The following is a 16,961-nucleotide window of genomic DNA, read 5'->3' on the forward strand; positions in this document are numbered from 1 at the left end:
TGCCCTGGCTGTGTGTTTCAGGTCGTTGTCATGCTGGAAGACCCAGCCACGACCCATCTTCAATGCTCTTACTGAGGCAAGGAGGTTGCTGGCCAAGATCTCCCGATACATGGCCCCATCCAGCCTCCCCCAATACGGTGCAGTCGTCTTGTCCCCTTTGCAGAAAAGCATCCCTAAAGAATGATGTTTCCACCTCCATGCTTCACGGTTGGGATGGTGTTCTTGGGGTTGTCCTCATCCTTCTTCTTCCTCCAAACACGGCGAGTGGAGTTTAGACCAAAAAGCTCTATTTTTGTCTCATCAGACCACATGACTTTCTCCCATTCCCCCTCTGGATCATCCAGATGGTCATTGGCAAACTTCAGATGGGCCTGGACATGCGCTGGCTTGAGCAGGGGGACCTTGCGTGCGCTGCAGGATTTTAATCCATGACGGCGAGTGTGTTACTCATGGTTTTCTTTGAGACTGTGGTCCCAGCTCTCTTCAGGTCATTGACCAGGTCCTGCCGTGTAGTTCTGGGCTGATCCCTCACCTTCCTCATGATCATTGATGCCCCACGAGGTGAGATCTTGCATGGAGCCCCAGACCGAGGATGATTGACCGTCATCTTGAACTTCTTCCATTTTCTAATAATTGCGCCAACAGTTGTTGCCTTCTCACCAAGCTGCTTGCCTATTGTCCTGTAGCCCATCCCAGCCTTGTGCAGGTCTACAATTCTATCCCTGATGGTCTTACACAACCCTCTGGTATTGGCCATTGTGGAGAGGTTGGAGTCTGTTTGATTGAGTGTGTGGACAGGTGTATTTTACACAGGTAACGAGTTCAAACAGGTGCAGTTAATACAGGTAATGAGTGGAGGGCTTCTTAAAGAAAAACTAAACTAACAGGTCTGTGAGAGCCAGAATTCTTACGGGTTGGTAGGTGATCAAATACTTATGTCATGCAATAAAATGCAAATGAATTACTTAAACATCATACAATGTGATTTTCTGGATTTTTGTTTTAGATTCCGTCTCTCACAGTTGAAGTGTACCTATGATAAAATTACAGACCTCTACATGCTTTGTAAGTGGGAAACCTGCAAAATCAGCAGTGTATCAAATACTTGTTCTCCCCACTGTATACCCATCTATCTCTCTCTCTCTCTCTCTCTCTCTCTCTCTCTATATATATATATATATATATATATATATATACCCATCTATCTCTCTCTCTCTATATATATATATATATATATATATATATATATATACCCATCTATCTCTCTCTCTCTATATATATATATACCCATCTATCTCTCTCTCTCTCTCTCTCTCTCTCTATATACCCATCTATCTATCTCTCTCTCGGCACACTGGTCGGGCTGTTAAATGCAAAACAGTGATCTCAGTGAGCAGAGATGTGGATTTTTAATGAGCTACTGGTCGATTGGTCAGTGGATGAGAGCAGACCAGCCAACCTGGGAGAGAAAGCATCATCGTCATTACAGCTGCCTGTTTGCTGTGCCTTTCTGCCCTTGTGAAAAAGGGGTTGAAAGGGATTCAATGCCCAGTGCATCACTCTCCAATGCCCTCCTGCCCTCATTTAGGCACTACAACTTATTTTACTTTTTTAACCATGATTTTCAGAACGTACATGAACGGGATAACAATGTATTTGTGATACAGTCTCTTTAGACTGTAAATTGTAACCATAAAAGGAGCTTGGAACTGACAGATCCAAATGACCGAATGACTGATCGTCTGATCAGATTTTTTACAGAAATTGCTAGCCGCTCGGTGCTCATTTCTCGTCGGTTGAGTAATTTGGGTCGCTAGTGGTTCTTTTACTTTGAGGAGGAATTTTCATCTGAAAGCTCATCCTTTCATCTTGTGGAAGTGGAGTACTGATGCTTTCTCGCGCTCTGTTTTCTCATTCAGGTAAGCCTGTGTGTTGATCTAGATGAAAGAGGTTTGGCCTTTTTAACATGAACAGATCCATCTATCCAGCACCCAATCATACCCCCTCTTTCCCTCTCCTCCCATGAGGCACCTGGCCTGGTTGGCCAACACATTAGCGTTAAAAAGCCTAGCTGTCACTGTTCAAAACAGGCAGAACTGTATCATTCCTGCAGCTTTTTGCCATGGACATTGCCATTGCCTTTTCCACTGTCTGGCTCCATAGCCCCGCCCACACACCATTGCCTCCGAGCAGAACACCCTCCGAGCAGAACACCCAGCGGCAGGGTAGCTGAGAGCAGCCTTTCTCTAGGCAGTAGGGAGATACTACCCACATTGAGGAAGGGGAAGAGAGGGAGAATAGGTAAAGGGAACAGGGACATTTAATCAAAGAGAAGCCTTGTGTTTTTTTGGAGGAAAGTCTCCCATTCATACAAATAACCGCTGCCAAAGCTCAGTGCTCCAGGCTATAGTGAATCACCAATAAACGTTCATTTGCAATGTAATGGCCTTGGGAGAATAATCAAGAAACTTACTTTTTTAAGTAAAGTTTCCTAAGAAACCTTTCTCTATTTTTCTCCATTGTCTTCAAAATCGAGCCAAGCACCGTATGAGCCCTGTATAGTTAAAAAGATGGACAGACTCACCTTTCAAAGGCTTGGGAAGGAAGTGGCCTGCTGGCTTGTTCTTCTTCACATGGTTTCCCTTCATTATCTCCCCCTCTTTATTCAGACCAAGGTACCAGCCCCTACCAGACTGCTGCTGTCTGTAGATCATGGAGGAGTAGGTCACGTAGTAGTTCTCAAACACCGACTCTTTGAACTTACACTCCGGGGTGAAGTGTTCCTGAGGAGAGAGAGAGAGAGGGAGGGAGAGAGAGAAGACATGATGAGCCTTGGAGAGGGGCTGGACACTGATGAAGGAGGTTTGAAGAGTCCTTCTCATATCTTGATTTTTAGTAAATGAGAGGCACTGAGATATGAAGCATCATTACTTAAGAACAGGAGGTGAAGGCAAGACTCAAACACACACCCTTGCTCAGAGAGTACACACACTCAAGAGTTGAACGATCCTTATACAGCATCTGACTCAAGACATACAGCTCTCAATGCTTACCAAATCACCACTGTATTTTCAAAAGCTTCTATGTTCATCATTGCAAATAATTAATAGCTTTAAGCCATAGATACAAATGACCATTAATTAAACATAAGATTAAACGTTAATTATAATTTTACTCTGCAGTTTTAATAATGTATGGGACAATTAATAATTACATTTGTTGGAGGATGTTCCCTCTGCAGAGGCTTTGTAATAGAAGACATGATTACTATGTATTAGTCAATCCTTCACCAAACTATTGCCCTCTCCTAGCAATGGGAATCAACAGGTTCAGATGTGTGTGTGTGTGTGTGTGTGTGTGTGTGTGTGTGTGTGTGTGTGTGTGTGTGTGTGTGTATACATATGCATGTGTGTGTTTGTGCGTCCTCACAAGCACACGTGCCTGTGTGTATTGCACTCCATTTTGCAAACTCGTCTCTATTGTAGTTTTCTATAATATAGGGAGATGGAATTATCTGTTGAGACATCCGCTGTTATACTACCGTACTAAAGCACTGTTCTTCCTGCTTTCTCTGTCGTCTCCTAATTACCTTGCAACTGCTTTCTGCCTGGGATCCATCTATGCATTCAGTCTACAGTGGCAGAAACACCAATAAACTAAACCTGAGGTATTCAAATCTGAGACTTGGTTGGAAGTTATGCTGGTTTCTCACTCTTCTTGAGTCAACATTGCTTATCATGCGCGCTTCTACCTAATTGATTGATTGATCCTGTCATTTCATTGGCTGACTGTTTCTTTAATTAAGATTTCTTTGTTGTTTGAGTGGGAAGGTGCAGGTAAGAGAGACGTTTCCATGAGGCTGGCTGTTAGTGTGTAACTGGCTGACTAAGTTGAGAGAAAACATTAGATTTTTCTTCATTTGAAGTTGAATTAATGTTTAGGTAGTGCTTCCCTTGACCCGGCACCAGAACCTGTTTTTGTTAGTATATTTGATGTTGGTCTCTCCTGTGTGCTCCTTGGCTAGGCTTAATAGCGAAGTCTTGAGGTTTTGATTAATGGTGAAGGAGAAAATAACTTGCAACCGGTTGACTTTATTTTGTCACTTTAAGAACCTGTATGTTTTGTCTCCTGAGTGGAGCAGCGGTCTAAGGCAGGGCTTGAGGCGTCATTATGTGTTTCAGAGGACGCGTGGCTCTCGACCTTCGCCTCGCCCAAGTCCGTGGGGGAGTTGCCGCGATGGGACAAGACTGTAACTACCAATTAGAAGTCACGAAAAACGGATAAAAAAAAAAAGTAACCTGTATGTTCGGCAAATCTTGGGTGTTGTAGGATCGGCTACCTATAAGGCTCTACTAAATCCGCATCACTGAAGTTCAGCTTTGCAGCGTGATTGAAATTTAAAGGCCATGTTCCCGTTTTAGCGGAGACTGCGTTCACCGTAAATGCTGCATATGTCGGCTCAATGCGAAATAACCTTTGCTTTTCTATCGCGGAATCTAATCTTCACAGAGTGAATAGAGCCTCTAATTTCTCTCCCGCCTCGCACAACAGGCATGTGGACTCTGGTAACTCAATGACATTGATCAATCAAGTAATCACCAGGGAGAAAGGAAAACGTGGAAAAAAGATTTTACTACCCTGGGTTAAACTATAATGGCAGTCCTATAGCAACTTGGCAAACGCTTTAGAGAGGAGAGAATTGACATGTTTTTCAGACTGGGACAAGCTAGTATTGCTCAGTTGTACCACAGTGGATGTCGGTCATAAAATGGATGATGGGTCCTGGACCACATATATGTTGTGATCATGACAAACTATCACCAGTGGAGTAAAATTAAAGAAACCTTAAAAGAAAATGACTCAAGTGAAAGTCACCCAGTAAAATACTACTTGAGTAGTCTTAAGAGTATTGGGTTTTAAATATACTTAAGTATCAAAAGTATAAATCATTTCAAATTCCCGTATATTAAGCAACCCAGATGGCACGATTTTCTTGTTTAATTTATTTACGGATAGCCAGGGGAACACTTCAATAGTCAGATATCAGTTACAAACTAAGAATTTGTGTTTAGTGAGTCTGCCAGATCAGAGGCAATAAGGATGACCAGGGGGTTCTCTTGATAAATGTGTGAATTAGACAATTGTCCTGTCCTGCTAAGCATTCAAAATGTCGTTTTGGGTGTCGGCAAAATGACATTTTGAATGCTTAGCAGGTAAAAAAGTACATTATTTTCTTTAGGAATGTAGTAAAGTAAAAGTTGTCAAGTATTCATAGTAAAGTACAGATGCTAAAAAAAAAAGACTTAAGTGGTACTTGAAAGTATTTTACACCACTGACTATCAGTCACCCAGTCATCAATAAAGCCATCAGGCTTTCCCAACACAATACTACTCTCTGGAGAGTTCCCATCATTATTCCTCAAAAAGAAACAAGAGGGAGTGCAACACTAGATGAAATGTAGTCATACATCCACTCTGGGCTGGAGTCTCTACACATGTATAGTCCACCTACAGTTGAAGGACAACGCTGCGTGTTTGTGTAGTCATACATCCACTCTGGGCTGGAGTCTCTACACATGTATAGTCCACCTACAGTTGAAGAACAACTCTGCGTGTTTGTGTAGTCATACATCCACTCTGGGCTGGAGTCTCTACACATGTATAGTCCACCTACAGTTGAAGAACAACTCTGCGTGTTTGTGTAGTCATACATCCACTCTGGGCTGGAGTCTCTACACATGTATAGTCCACCTACAGTTGAAGGACAACTCTGCGTGTTTGTGTAGTCATACATCCACTCTGGGCTGGAGTCTCTACACATGTATAGTCCACCTACAGTTGAAGGACAACTCTGCGTGTTTGTGTAGTCATACATCCACTCTGGGCTGGAGTCTCTACACATGTATAGTCCACCTACAGTTGAAGAACAACTCTGTGTGTTTGTGTAGTCATACATCCACTCTGGGCTGGAGTCTCTACACATGTATAGTCCACCTACAGTTGAAGGACAACTCTGCGTGTTTGTGTAGTCATACATCCACTCTGGGCTGGAGTCTCTACACATGTATAGTCCACCTACAGTTGAAGGACAACTCTGCGTGTTTGTGTAGTCATACATCCACTCTGGGCTGGAGTCTCTACACATGTATAGTCCACCTACAGTTGAAGGACAACTCTGCGTGTTTGTGTAGTCATACATCCACTCTGGGCTGGAGTCTCTACACATGTATAGTCCACCTACAGTTGAAGAACAACTCTGCGTGTTTGTGTAGTCATACATCCACTCTGGGCTGGAGTCTCTACACATGTATAGTCCACCTACAGTTGAAGAACAACTCTGCGTGTTTGTGTAGTCATACATCCACTCTGGGCTGGAGTCTCTACACATGTATAGTCCACCTACAGTTGCAGAACAACTCCGTTCTCGTTGTATTCACCTAACTTTGAATGAGGACTCAACTCTTTTGCCAGTTCACTTCACCTATTTTGTGGCCGGAGTCCTCTTTGCGTTCACATTGCTATGTTTAGAAAGGAACCAATATCTTTTTCCAACATTCAGCATTGATGTAGCGTTGTGCTAGCATTGATTTTGTGGTTCGTGTTATCTGAAATTCTTGGGACGTCCCTACCCTGACTCCTAACCTTAACCCCAACCTAAACGTAACCCTTACCATTTTAAATGTCAACTTCAATGTGTAATGTCAGAGTTGGGACATCACAAGGATCCCGTCCCGGATAGCAATGACCTTGATTTTGTACCCTATGTTGTGATTCTCACCAAATATGTTGTCTTCTCACACCATTCAAACCCCACAATCAATAAACAGCTTATGAAGCTATCTTAGCTTATAGATCAACATATTGCAAACAAATAACCTGAACATTGTGTCAGTACAAAACTGTATATTTGAATTTCTGTGCATCCGTGACAATCTCTAATCAATATCCATAAACAGCACACGTTCTTTTCCCACGAACCTGCACATCATCTTCTCTCACCAATGTGAGGGGTTATGGCAGGGGAAATGGTGTTGCAGTAGTCTACTGTGTGGTGTGGGAATAATGACAAGCAAACGTGGAGAGCCTTGTGTACACATTGCCCTTTTGAGACTACCTCTCAAAATGGTCTCAGTTCGGTTCGCTTCCAGGGCTCTTTTGAGGGTTCTGAGCTCCTTTGGAGTGTTCACACTCCACCCCAAAAAATTAAGGGAACCACCCTGAGTTCACAAATTATCTGAAATGGACCAAGTGTGAAAATACCTTCAGTGTAGATAAATATTCTCAGCTCATCTCTCATCCTCCCTGTCACTCCCAGAGCCAGTCCTGGCCCAGACCGTGGTGACAGGAACACTGCTGTTGTCAGACAGCGCCGGTGACATGGCACCTCCATGGAGACTTCCTGTCAGCTCAACCCTGGCACACCGCTAAGCTACCATGACACCGAAGGAGAACACTGGAAGGGCCCTATTCATACTTAGGAAATGTACACTTTCCTACGTACTTCTCAGTAGTTAGTATTCAGCCAGGCTTCCCCCAAAAATTGACAAAATTAATAAAATAATACATTTTTATTTCACCTTTATTTAATCAGGTAGGCTAGTTGAGAACAAGTTCTCATTTACAACTGCGACCTTGCCAAGATAAAGCATAGCAGTGTGAACAGACAACACAGAGTTTCACATGGAGTAAACAACAAGTCAATAACACAGTAGAAAAAAAAAGGCTATATACATTGTGTGCAAAAGGCATGAGGAGGTAGGCGAATAATTACAATTTAGCAGATTAACACTGGAGTGATAAATGATCAGATGGTCATGTACAGGTGTGCAAAAGAGCAGAAAAGTAAATAAATATAAACAGTATGGGGATGAGGTAGGTAAATTGGGTGGGCAATTTACCGATAGACTATGTACAGCTGCAGCGATCGGTTAGCTGCTCAGATAGCAGATGTTTGAAGTTGGTGAGGGAGATAAGTCTCCAACTTCAGCGATTTTTGCAATTCGTTCCAGTCACAGGCAGCAGAGAACTGGAACGAAAGGCGGCCAAATGAGGTGTTGGCTTTAGGGATGATCAGTGAGATACGCCTGCTGGAGTGCGTGCTACGGGTGGGTGTTGCCATCGTGACCAGTGAACTGAGATAAGGCGGAGCTTTACCTAACATGGACTTGTAGATGACCTGGAGCCAGTGGGTCTGGCGACGAATATGTAGCGAGGGCCAGCCGACTAGAGCATACAGGTCGCAGTGGTGGGTGGGATAAGGTGCTTTAGTAACAAAACGGATGGCACTGTGATAAACTGCATCCAGTTTGCTGAGTAGAGTATTGGAAGCTATTTTGTAGATGACATCGCCGAAGTCGAGGATCGGTAGGATAGTCAGTTTTACTAGGGTATTTGATTTTAGATTGGAGGTTACATAGCACAGTGTCCAAGGAAGGGCCGGAAGTATACAGAATGGTGTCGTCTGTGTAGAGGTGGATCAGGGAATCGCCCGCAGCAAGAGCAACATCATTGATATATACAGAGAAAAGAGTCGGCCCGAGCATTGAACCCTGTGGCACCCCCATAGAGACTGCCAGAGGACCGGACAACATGCCCTCCGATTTGACACACTGAACTCTGTCTGCAAAGTGGTTGGTGAACCAGGCAAGGCAGTCATTAGAAAAACCGAGGCTACTGAGTCTGCCGATAAGAATATGGTGATTGACAGAGTCGAAAGCCTTGGCCAGGTCGATGAAGACGGCTGCACAGTACTGTCTTTTATCGATGGCGGTTATGATATCGTTTAGTACCCTGAGCGTGGATGAGGTGCACCCGTGACCGGCTCGGAAACCAGATTGCACAGCGGAGAAGGTACGGTGGGATTCAAGATGGTCAGTGACCTGTTTGTTGACTTGGCTTTCGAAGACCTTAGATAGGCAGGGCAGGATGGATATAGGTCTGTAACAGTTTGGGTCCAGGGTAGGATGGATATAGGTCTGTAACAGTTTGGGTCCAGGGTGTCTCCCCCTTTGAAGAGGGGGATGACTGCGGCAGCTTTCCAATCCTTGGGGATCTCAGACGATATGAAAGAGAGGTTGAACAGGCTGGTAATAGGGGTTGCGACAATGGCGGCGGATAGTTTCAGAAATAGAGGGTCCAGATTGTCAAGCCCAGCTGATTTGTACGGGTCCAGGTTTTGCAGCTCTTTCAGAACATTTGCTATCTGGATTTGGGTAAAGGAGAACCTGGAGAGGCTTGGGCGAGTAGCTGCGGGGGGGGGGGGGGGGGGGGGGGGGGCGGAGCTGTTGGCCAAGGTTGGAGTAGCCAGGAGGAAGGCATGGCCAGCCGTTGAGAAATGCTTGTTGAAGTTTTCGATAATCATGGATTTATCGGTGGTGACCGTGTTACCTAGCCTCAGTGCAGTGGGCAGCTGGGAGGAGGTGCTCTTGTTCTCCATGGACTATAAAATATTTATTTAGTCTCTCTGTGTTTCATAATTTTCCTTCAACTCGCAAGAGGCTGAATGTATCTCATCAGAGCTTCTGAGCGAGTTAAACAGCGTCCCTTTGTATGACATTGTTGCCGCCCATAGCATTGAATGCAACGGAAGCCAACAAGCATTTGGCCTCCCATAAAAACAAGTATACAATAATAGCCCTATGTGATTGGAGGGCATCCCGTGACACTTTTCATTCACAGTTGAGCTCAAGCAACGCTGATTGGCTATTATTTTCTACTTTTTTTTTTATCAAGGGAGGCCAAATTTGGATGATGTTGAAATGGTGCAGGCAGCTCCTGTTTTCTTTGCGACTTGTGGTAACTCTCCGTGGTTCAATAGTTGTTTTGTAGTCCAACTCTCCGTGGTTCAATAGTTGTTTAGTAGTCTGAAAATGTCGGAAACATTAACTTGGTTGACCATGCTGTAGGCCATGTAACTGTTTGTTACATGCTATATGCTTTGTGTGCCAAACAGAAGTTGCTCTCTGGTTTTGTGATGAACCAAAGGTGTGGTTGAATTTATTCTGCCACTGTGTTTTCTTATTGACTCGGCCTTTAGGCCTATATATCACAGTCACAAGGCATATGAACTAACAGGTTATAGATTAAACAACGTAATTATCACAACACATAGGTTATAATATGATGCTTTTTCCCCCTGGCTTGGCTTCCCCGGTTATTTTACCCATGCACCACTACTGTTAAGACTTACCTGCAGGTGCGTAACGGGCTTTACAAGCGTGGTTCCCTTGCGCATGAATAAATGTAATTCAACCACTGAAAACCCTCCCACTTGCTGGCTGACAGATTTTCTCATAGGGTTTCAGTAAAGGTATCTAAAGCCATCCTTTTAGAGTTGGTGTACCTTTTCATTTGAATGGGAATTTTCTCGACAGACAATAAAAGAACGGTTCAGAATACTAGGGATCAATTAAAGAACGGTTCAGAATACTAGGGATCAATTAAAGAAAGCCATGTTAATATTTGTAAAAAAGCTTTGCACCAATTTGGTAGATTTAAAAATACTATTTAGGGTTATCAAAGTACTCATGAATAATAATTTTAAAAAACTAGAAAAATTGGAAGGTGAGAGTAGTTTACAATAGGGGTTGAACAGTATTCCTATAAATCTGTCCTAATAATCCTCACTAATCATGGAACTGTGATGACAACGGACCAGTCGTTGTGAACCGTGCTCCAGGCTCCAGGTTTAAACTGCGGCTGTGCATATGGCCTGCGTTCCATAATGATACAAAAAGGCTACCTGCCACAAATGACTGCACAACTTGTAATACGTTGGCCTAATATGATGCACTATTGCTGGCGATCCTCCAGAACAACCACACGAATGTGACTGAGGTAAGGAAGTTAAACTAACAATGTAATGGAATGACGCAAAATGTAAGGAAACTAACGCTAAAGTGACAGTTCTGAATGCATGCAGGTATTACTAACGGTGGCTATACAGTGAAGGCTGGGCATATCATTTCAACTTTATAGAAATCATAAATCAACTCGGTAGGTTTGGCGCTATACTGTGATTTGCGCATGTCTACAGAAGCTTGAGTCTCCAAATTACACCCCTGCAGGTTTCACCCCCCTCGTGTTCGTGTCGTGGATGAGATCTTGGTGGGCTATACTCGGCCTTGTCTCAGGGTAGTAGGTTGGTGGTTGAAGATATCCATCTAGTGGTGTGGGGGCTGGACTTTGGCAAAGTGGGTGGGGTTATATCCTGCCTGGTCGGACGGGGCCACAGTGTCTCCTGACCCCTCTGGAGCATTTCTCCTGTCTTACCCGGTGTCCTGTGTGAATTTAAGTATGCTCCCTCTAATTCTCTCTCTCTGTCTCTCTCTGTCTCTCTCTTCTCTCTGACGACCTGAGCCCTAGGACCTTGCCTCAGGACTACCTGGCCTGATGACTTCTTGCTGTCCCCAGTTCTCCTGGTCGTGCTGCTGCTCCAGTTTCAACTGTTCTGCCTGCGGCTTAGGAACCCTGACCTGTTCATTGTCCCGGACCTGCTGTTTTCGACTCTCTCCAACTGAGGCGGCAGGGTAGCCTTGTGGTTAGAGCGTTGGACTAGTAACCGGAAGGTTGCAAGTTCAAACCCCCGAGCTGACAAGGTACAAATCTGTCGTTCTGCCCCTGAACAGGCAGTTAACCTACTGTTCCTAGGCCGTCATTGTAAATAAGAATTTGTTCTTAACTGACTTGCCTAGTTAAATAAAGGTAAAAGACAACTCCTGAGGTGCTGACCTGTTACACCCTCTACAACCACTGTGATTATTATTATTTAACCCTGCTGGTCATCTATGAACGTTTGAACATCTTGGCCATGTACTGTTATAATCTCCACCAGGCACAGCCAAAAGAGGACTGGCTTCCCTTCAGAGCCTGGTTCCTCTCTAGGTTTCTTCCTAGGTTCCTGCCTTTCTAGGGAGTTTTTCCTAGCCACCGTGCTTCTGCATTGCTTGCTGTTTGGGGTTTTAGGCTGGGTTTCTGTATAACACTTTGTGATGTAAAAAGGGCATAATAAATACATTTGATTGATAAGGCCAGCATTTCCTAAACTTCACAGTAGAAAAGGTGCTGCAGTTTACTGTCATATTACCGGTTTCACATTTGTCTCCAGCGGTAAAATAAGGTAAAATCAATCTAAAACAATTGTCATTTACATTTACAATCCCCTTATCCAAACAGCTAACTCAGTCATCTAGGTTTGTGGCTATACTGTCATTTGCAACGCAATATTAGGAAGGTGTTCCTATGATTTGGCATACTCAGTGTATGTCGGTATCTAGTTGCTTGACAAAGTCCTAAAATTTCAGAAGGATAAAAAAAATAGTTTTGGAAATCGTGACGTTTTTGACCCTTTGGCGTCAAAATGACCCCCCTTGCTGGTGCTTTTTTTAAAAAGTGTCCTAGTTGTATATGTATATGCATGCAGGCTGCTAAATATATGTTGTTGTTAACCTGGTCATCAACAGTCTACTCTAACAAACGGCAAGGAAATGAAGGACCGTTAGGGGAGGGGTCGTGTCTGCTGCAGTCAGTTCTGCCTTTGATGACAGACAGAGCCCAAGCTAGCCCCCAGGGTGTACTGTCTCTCTATGTCTGTGTCTGAACCAAATGACAGATGAAGAAGTCTTTGACTGTTCTGACTTCTGAGAAGCAGGGTAACTGAGACTCCTTCCCTCTGTAAGGAGTACAGTTCTCAACCATTCTCCCAGAAAATGCTCTTCACAGTTTAAAAAGATTCAGAGATGGGGTTTTCCACTTATATAACTGTTCCGTTAGCGCGCGACCATGGCTAATGCTTTGGTTTGAAGGTCAGATAAAACCAATTAAACCCTCGTACTGAAATGCAAATCTGCTTTAGGAGAGAGGGATCGGATTAAACTCGTTTGAGTTCTATCTGGTGAAAGGTAATTCATTATAATTGCATTAATGAAATCAACAAAAACAGTGCAGGGGAGGCGGCAAACGAAGAGGATGCTGAAATGGACTGTTATTTTCCCAAAATACTAAACTGGGTTGAATGTTTAAATGCAACACATTTAAAACCTGGGACAACAACATCCTGAAAACAAGTGTCAACAGCCTAAAGAGCCATTAATGGTGATCTTTCTCCTAATGCTGTGCGCTTTATTTCCCTGTGCTTTGGCCATGCATCAACCTGCCTCTCTCTGACCGCCAAGCCCAAGCATTTGTCTAGCCGTGTGGAGGCAGAGAGCAGATAGTTTAAAGGTAGTAAGTTAGCGCAATACTTCTGCTCTTGTTCTCTATTTTTCTGTATGTTTTCCTCTCTCCCTCATTGCTCTTCAACCCTTTCTCTCGAGTCACCCCATTCTCCATTACTCACTCCCCCAATCTCTCTTCCCGCTCTCCTGCCCTTCCTCCCACATCTCCCTCTCTCTGTGATTACCATGGCGAGCAAACAGCGTATCGAGCATGGAGAGGCGAGGCAGTATTCATTCCTGTGCCGTGCTCTAACAGCTTGGTGGGAAAACGATGGGCTGCTCAGCTTTTGAGCCAGGAGTCCTGTTCTACCTCCATTAATGAGCTTATGTGGATTTGGCTCGCTGCAGTCACCCTGGAGTGGAGTGAATGGCTATGGATGAAAGGCGCATGCAGATAGACACAGACACATTGAGAGCCAAATGGAAGCGATTGCCAGCCTCGCCTTATTGAACTAGATTGGGTCTATGGAGGACAGAGACACTTTTAGAGCCAAGATGGAAGGGATTTCCAGAAACCCCTGTTCTATTCTAAGGAAGACAGAAGAATCTGACACAAGGAGGAGCCAAGATGGAGGGAAACCCTAGTCCTATTCTATTAGTCTCTTTGACAGAGGAGGCTGGATCCACATGACTCCAGTGGCTGCATCAGTTTCTCCCTCAGTCAATAGCAATGGCTAGTGTTCAGTAAAACCCACGGTGCGGTGAAAAAAGGCCAACACCATTTTAATCACGACTATCCAGAGCTAGACGGAGCAAAACACATCTCGGCAAATTGGTGCGGGGGAACATTATTTTAGATAGAAAGAAAAAAACGAGAGAGGAGAGAAAAAGCTATCTGCATGGAAATTATATGCCCTCCTCTCCTCCCCAAGCCTGGCTGTCTATGACTGGTGGTTTGGGTACACAGACTTAAAATTATCCCATTAGAATACATGGCTTTACTTGGAGCACAGGACAATGCAGAGAGGGACAGCAGTGAGCTGATGAGTCCCCCTGTTGAAATGCTGCACAGCAGGAAGCCTTCACACACATCAAGGGGCTGAGAGCAGAGAGATATGCTTCTAGAATAGGCAGCTATTATTATAGTGTACTGTGCCGACAGTAACAATATCATTCTGTAACGACCTACAGTATTAAAGCCCATATCACATGGAAAATCAATGAAGCTAAATGTGACCAATGAGATTAAAGATAAAAGAGTCATTTTTTTTGGAGTGTGTCATGTTGCCATGGCTGGAAATCAATCTTAGCTACATGTCAAAGCTGTGATTAAAAGGGGGTGTGAGAGAGAGTACACACACACACCCTTACTGTGTACCCCTCTCACCGCCCCCTATCACCGTAGCTATGTTGTGTACTGCAGTCAATGAGTCATGTTGGTGGGAGCTTTATGATCCATATCTTATTTGGTTTTATTGTGACTACAACATAGGGAAACCCCACGGTCTCACCCCTCTCCTCTCCTCCCTGTCACCATCCCCACCCCTGCCTCACTGTACCTCCCCTCCCACATAGGGTATCCCCTGCCTCGGCGGTAACTGAGTGAGTGTGTGTGTGTAAACATGTTAGACAGAGAGTGAACAAGGGAGGTGGGTAAGGGAGTATGTATAGAGGAACACATGCAAGAGATGGTTGTTGTAATGTGTTTGTTTATGTGTGTGAGAGAGGGAGATAAGCTCACCCCCTCGCTCTTCTTCACTGTTCTCCTATCTTCCCCTCTGTCCCCATATATCTCTCAACCTCATCATTTTGTCAGGCACTCTCTCAGCCTCCTTTAATCATATCGATCACTCTCTCCGTTCCTACATCCATCTATTTTAAAGGACATATCCCATTCCTTTAAGATGTGTCCTTTATGCTCACTGATTCACTTTAACCCTCTCTCCACAGACATGTATACAGCACCTTCAGTGTCTTTCACCATAAACCCTGCTTACATACATACAGACTTTTACATTTTAGTCATTTAGCAGACGCTCTTACCAAGAGCTAAGTGCCTTACTTAAGGGCACATTGGAAGACGTTTCACCGAGTTGGCTCGGGGATTCGAACCAGCGACCTATCGGTTACTGGCCCAACGCTCTTAACCACTAGGCTACCTGCCACACATACTGTACACACATACTCCTCTTCGTCAGGCATCACAGACAGTTCTCTAGAACCTGGGGGGGGTTCAGATTTACAGCAGTGGAGGGATATCCCAGTGCAGTTTAGCGATAGCGCCTTAACACTTTACGACCCAATAGCTTCAGCAATGGGGGCAATGTTTACAGGCTGACACAAGCACTGAGTGTGACGTGCTGCATGAGGTTTCCCCAGCCCATCTGTGATATCAACACACAGACATAAAACAATGCAAGCACTACAACACAATACTACAGCCCTGTGAGTTTTATAGAGTGTAATGCATATTCAATGCCTTGCTGTAGCCGTGCCAAGAAAGAAAACACAATCAATTACCATTTACTTTGAAATTGCAATCAAATGAATGCACAGTTGTAATTAAAACCCAATAATGTTCCCCCGAGGCGCGGCAGTGGAACAAGAAATAAAGGCATAATGGATCTGATCTTCTCTGTAAGAGTATTGGCGCCACTCTTCGCGCCCGAGCACAAATCGATGCTGCCAGTCCTGTGCCTGCACCCAGTGCCCATATTCTACTAACTGAAACGACACCAATAGAATCAAGGCCGAGCCGTGTGCTGGTGTCTTTACAGCAGTGTCAAAGCCTGGGAGACTCACAAAGATTATGGCGCCGCCACCGCTCACTATCCTCTCTCCCAAACAAATCTGTCTAAATGCCTTCCCTTTTCAATGGCCACACTATTTTACTATTTAGTCACTGAGTGGCAGTGGAATAAAAAACACTTTTTTTTATCCCCAGATAAAAAAAACATTTACAATGTGTTAATTTGTTCGGAATAGATTTGGAGGCTCTAAGCTGGTGGAAAAGCTTTTGCAAATACAAAATACAAACACACACTCATACAGGCACAAAACACACACTATGGCTGGTTAATGACCCTCGAGAGGATCCCTGCGATAGGGACAGCTATTTTGCAGAGGTATTGTGCTTCTGGGTGGAAAAACAGGGGTGCATATCTCATAATCTTTTTCCACCATGCAAACACACATATACTCAAACATACCCACAGGGACAGAAGAAGAACAGCATTAAAAGCAGTACAACTTCACACCTCCAGTAACCAAATTATATTCAAATACCGCTGAACCTTTTAACCAAATTATATTCATACACTGTTACACAACCTCTGTACATTATGTAAGATCTGCACAATTTGAACATATGATAATTCGGAACCCCAAACTACAATGTTTCCATTCCTTTTATATGTTATTGTCTCCATACCCACTAGTCGTCCCCCCCTAGACTCAGACTGGAACCCTAGTGACATACTCTACTCCCAGTGACCCACAGATAAATAAATGACCAAACTTCAAAGGCACCTTTGGAGAAATACCATAGACACTATTTAGACTAGCTTGTAAGGAGGGTGCGTGTTGGTGGCAGGGAAGTCAGGCGCAGGAGAACGAACTTGGTATAAACGGAGTTGTTTAATAAATGCTGACAGACCTCCAAAATGTACAAAATAACAAAGTGGGTACAAAACCCGTCGCCCCACCAACACTAAATAGAACATCACATACAAAAAAAACAATCTCCGACAAGGACATGAGGGTTAAATACACAACATGTAATTGATGGGATTGGAACCAGGCGTAAAG

The 16,961-nt window shown here is 44.1% G+C and overlaps 1 protein-coding gene across 7 annotated transcripts in view; it reads right to left on the minus strand.

The window, feature by feature from the left end:
- Positions 1 to 16,961, minus strand: part of LOC139390500 (fibroblast growth factor 13-like) — a 203,752-nt gene that overhangs the window by 5,065 nt on the left and 181,726 nt on the right. For all 7 annotated transcript variants that reach the window (XM_071137638.1, XM_071137633.1, XM_071137635.1 and 4 more), the window contains one exon: positions 2,585 to 2,783. In XM_071137638.1, the coding sequence (XP_070993739.1) occupies positions 2,585 to 2,783 (199 nt within the window). The remainder of the gene's footprint in view (positions 1 to 2,584; positions 2,784 to 16,961) is intronic.

Source organism: Oncorhynchus clarkii, chromosome 31 (genome assembly GCF_045791955.1).
Source record: "Oncorhynchus clarkii lewisi isolate Uvic-CL-2024 chromosome 31, UVic_Ocla_1.0, whole genome shotgun sequence".
Classification (NCBI taxonomy): domain Eukaryota; kingdom Metazoa; phylum Chordata; class Actinopteri; order Salmoniformes; family Salmonidae; genus Oncorhynchus; species Oncorhynchus clarkii.